The sequence below is a fragment of the Limulus polyphemus genome, unplaced genomic scaffold (genome assembly GCF_000517525.1).
Source record: "Limulus polyphemus unplaced genomic scaffold, Limulus_polyphemus-2.1.2 Scaffold7347, whole genome shotgun sequence".
In the NCBI taxonomy this organism is placed as follows: Eukaryota; Metazoa; Arthropoda; class Merostomata; order Xiphosura; family Limulidae; genus Limulus; species Limulus polyphemus.
In genome coordinates, this window is record NW_013672957.1 from 24,988 (window position 1) to 28,945 (window position 3,958).

General features: G+C 29.6%; 1 protein-coding gene across 1 annotated transcript in view; it reads right to left on the minus strand.

Moving 5' to 3' along the window:
* The window catches only part of LOC106474551 (gamma-aminobutyric acid receptor subunit beta-like), a gene marked incomplete at its 5' end in the record, with an annotated part of 36,595 nt that overhangs the window by 21,360 nt on the left and 11,277 nt on the right, over positions 1 to 3,958 (minus strand). Inside the window, one exon of the mRNA XM_022402873.1 lies at positions 450 to 532. Within this exon, the coding sequence (XP_022258581.1) occupies positions 450 to 532 (83 nt within the window). The remainder of the gene's footprint in view (positions 1 to 449; positions 533 to 3,958) is intronic.

Sequence of the window (3,958 nt, forward strand, 5' to 3'; positions counted from 1 at the left end):
TAAATTTCTATACCGTTATGACACCAGAAAGCTAGAGTGTAAAGGCCAGCTGGCCTTTACACGATAGCTTTCTGGTGTCATAACGGTATAGAAATTTATACCATACTGTCTAAAGAAAATTTTTCTTTAGACGCTTTCTGGTGTCATAACAGTATAGAAATATATACCATACTTACTGTGTAAAGGCCAGTTTTTTCTTTAAAACAGGATTGTATAAATATCTATACCTATATGACATCATATTATATGTTTTATATAACAGAAGAATAAGATTTAAAGATTACGCTCAAGAAAAGAATCATATAAATATGTCGTTCATATCAACAGATGAGGATTTAAAATGTTATTACAGCCGATAAGCGAAGAATGAGAAAACTGTATTTTTAGATGAGTAGCTTATTTTAGATTCATATTGTGTAATGTAAAATTAAGAAATTTAACGTACTTACAGCTTTCTATTTCAACTGTACACAACTGTCGATCCATTGGAAAGTACTGAAGATCCATGGGACAACTTGATGTCACTGTCAGTCTGTAGAAAAAATGTACGAATCAGATTAGATCAATAAGGTCTCTTAATGGATAGGAAAAATGTACGAATCAGATTAGATCAATAAGGTCTCTTAATGGATAGGAAAAATGTACGAATCAGATTAGATCAATAAGGTATCTTAATGGATGGGAAAACTGTAGAACACAGACTAAGTCAACAAGTCTCTTAATGGATGTGAAAACTGTACAAATCAGATTAGATCAATAAGGTATCTTAATGGATGGGAAAAATGTACGAATCAGATTAGATCAATAAGGTCTCTTAATGGATGGGAAAAATGTACGAATCAGATTAGATCAATAAGGTCTCTTAATGGATGGGAAAACTGTACAAATCAGATTAGATCAAATAAGGTCTCTTAATGGATGGGAAAAATGTACAAATCAGATTAGATCAATAAGGTCTCTTAATGGATAGAAAAAATGTATAAATCAGATTAGATCAATAAGGTCTCTTAATGGATGGGAAAACTGTAGAACACAGACTAAGTCAACAAGCCGTGTAATGGATAAGAAAAATTTATAACTCAAATTAGGTCAATAAATCTTAAGCACTAACTCAATAAAAAAATCAAAATATAGCCTAAATCAAGTACTTATCACAGTTAAACTTCATAAAAAAGGTAATGCAGGATAAATCAGTTAGATATTATTGTTAGCCTACAAAAGAAAGCTAACATAAGATAAATCATGATTAACGTAATAAAGGATACACCAGGCATTTATCCATGTTACTATTAACTTGGAAAACAAGGAATACGAAAATTATTATCACTAAATTTTAAATCCACAAGGAATCAAATTATATAATATTGTTTACTATAATCAGCACATGTATATATCTTATTGTTTACTATAATCAGCACATATGATTATATTAATGTTTACTATAATCAGCACATGTGTATATCTTATTGTTTACTATAATCAGCACATGTGTATATTTTATTGTTTACTATAATCAGCACATGTGATTATATTAATGTTTATTATAATCAGCACATGTGTATATTTTATTGTTTACTATAATCAGCACATGTGTATATCTTATTGTTTATTGTAATCAGCACATGTGTATATTTATTGTTTACTATAATCAGCACGTGTGCATATTTTATTGTTTACTATAATCAGCACATGTGTATATTTATTGTTTACTATAATCAGCACGTGTATATTTTATTGTTTATTATAATCACCACATGTGATTATATTAATGTTTATTATAATCAGCACATGTGATTATGTTAATGTTTACTATAATCAGCACATGTGTATATCTTATTGTTTACTATAATCAGCACATATGTATATCTTATTGTTTATTATAATCAGCACATGTGTATATCTTATTGTTTACTATAATCAGCACATGTGTATATCTTATTGTTTATTATAATCAGCACATGTATTTACTATAACCTGCTTTATAAAATTAACACTTTAATTGTTAAATCCACGTTCGATAAGGATGTATATATCTTATTCTTGTTATAATATATTATACGTATCACGATTTTAAATACTAAATCCACGTGAAATTTGCGTATGTATATCTTATATATGTATAAAACAGTATCATCATGAAGTGGATTCACGATATTTTATTGTTTATATAATCTGCTGTATAAACCAATTACCACTAGTTCTAGTTTATTCTACAAATACACCAGTCAATCAGTTCGAGAGTACAGTACAAGAATGTTTTATTAAAATGGTCTTATTTAAAGTTTGGTTCTACTGAAACTATCTGCTCCATGGAAGAAGACTGGAAGCCGAAGTTTCCCCAATGGAGAAAAGCGAGTAGTTTAAGCCTATGTTAGAAAACGAGTAGATCCTTCTTGGGTGAGCTGGTGTTTCAGTTCGATATTCTCAGGTCAATGTCCTCTGTTTAATGTAACATGTGTAGTAATACCTACATATCATGATGCTGTGAGAAAGGCAGTTACAGTAATACTTGTGTACATTATGGAACTCCAAGGCATCTGCATACATTTAGGTCGTACTTTTCAAACAACTTTCCCAAAATTAGTTTCCAGATATTTTAACTCAAATTTATAATGTTAACTGTAAGAAAGTTTCTTCTCCATGCGATTATGATAAGAAAAGTCCAGAGCTAAGTTGGATCTTTCTTTTCTACATAACCATTACAAGTGTATAAAGAGGCTCCAGAGTCATTTTGGGGCTGTCTTCTCTACACTAATATTGCTAGAGTTTAGGTAATTTAGGAAAATTAACAAATAATTCTTTATACTGTTGTGATTGAAGACTTCAGAAGATCTGTTTAGTCTGTTGTTACTGTCTCCTTAATTGGACACAATAATCACAGTAGGTTTTTTAACATGAACGACGCAGTTCATTAATCACATATTACGAGTATTTTTTTAATTATCAGCCCTTCTCTCCAGCCCTGGCTTTACTTTCGAAGCTTCTTTCTTTCCAGAATGTTCGAGACGCACGGTATAACATAAAGAATAGGTAGGGGTGAACTATACTAACGTCTATTCAATCCTCATATACCATTCGTCGGTTATATTATTAACATAAAATGGGAAGTTAAAGAAAGATCGTTATGAACAAAAATGAGAATAGTTGATAATTAAGTATGAAATTTCTCCATTAAAGGTGCATTTCATTTCATAACAAAACCCAATATTCAGCAATTAACCATTCACTTTATAAACTCAATATTCAACAATTCTTGACTAGTCTATAGAGCTAATGTTCAGAAATTCATTACTTAGTGTATAAACCCAATATTCAGTAGTTCAAGATGCAGTACATAAACTCAATATTCAATAGTTCAAGATGTAGTACATAAACTCAATATTCAGTAGTTCAAGATGTAGTATATAAACCCAATATTCAATAGTTCAAGATGCAGTATATAAACCCAATATTCAGTAGTTCAAGATGTAGTATATAAACCCAATATTCAATAGTTCAAGATGTAGTATATAAACCCAATATTCAGTAGTTCAAGATGCAGTATATAAACCCAATATTCAGTAGTTCAAGATGTAGTATATAAACCCAATATTCAGTAGTTCAAGATGTAGTATATAAACCCAATATTCAGTAGTTCAAGATGTAGTATATAAACCCAATATTCAATAGTTCAAGATGTAGTATATAAACCCAATATTCAATAGTTCAAGATGTAGTATATAAACCCAATATTCAGTAGTTCAAGATGTAGTATATAAACCCAATATTCAATAGTTCAAGATGTAGTATATAAACCCAATATTCAGTAGTTCAAGATGTAGTATATAAACCCAATATTCAATAGTTCAAGATGTAGTATATAAACCCAATATTCAGTAGTTCAAGATGTAGTATATAAACCCAATATTCAGTAGTTCAAGATGTAGTATATAAACCCAATATTCAATAGTTCAAGATG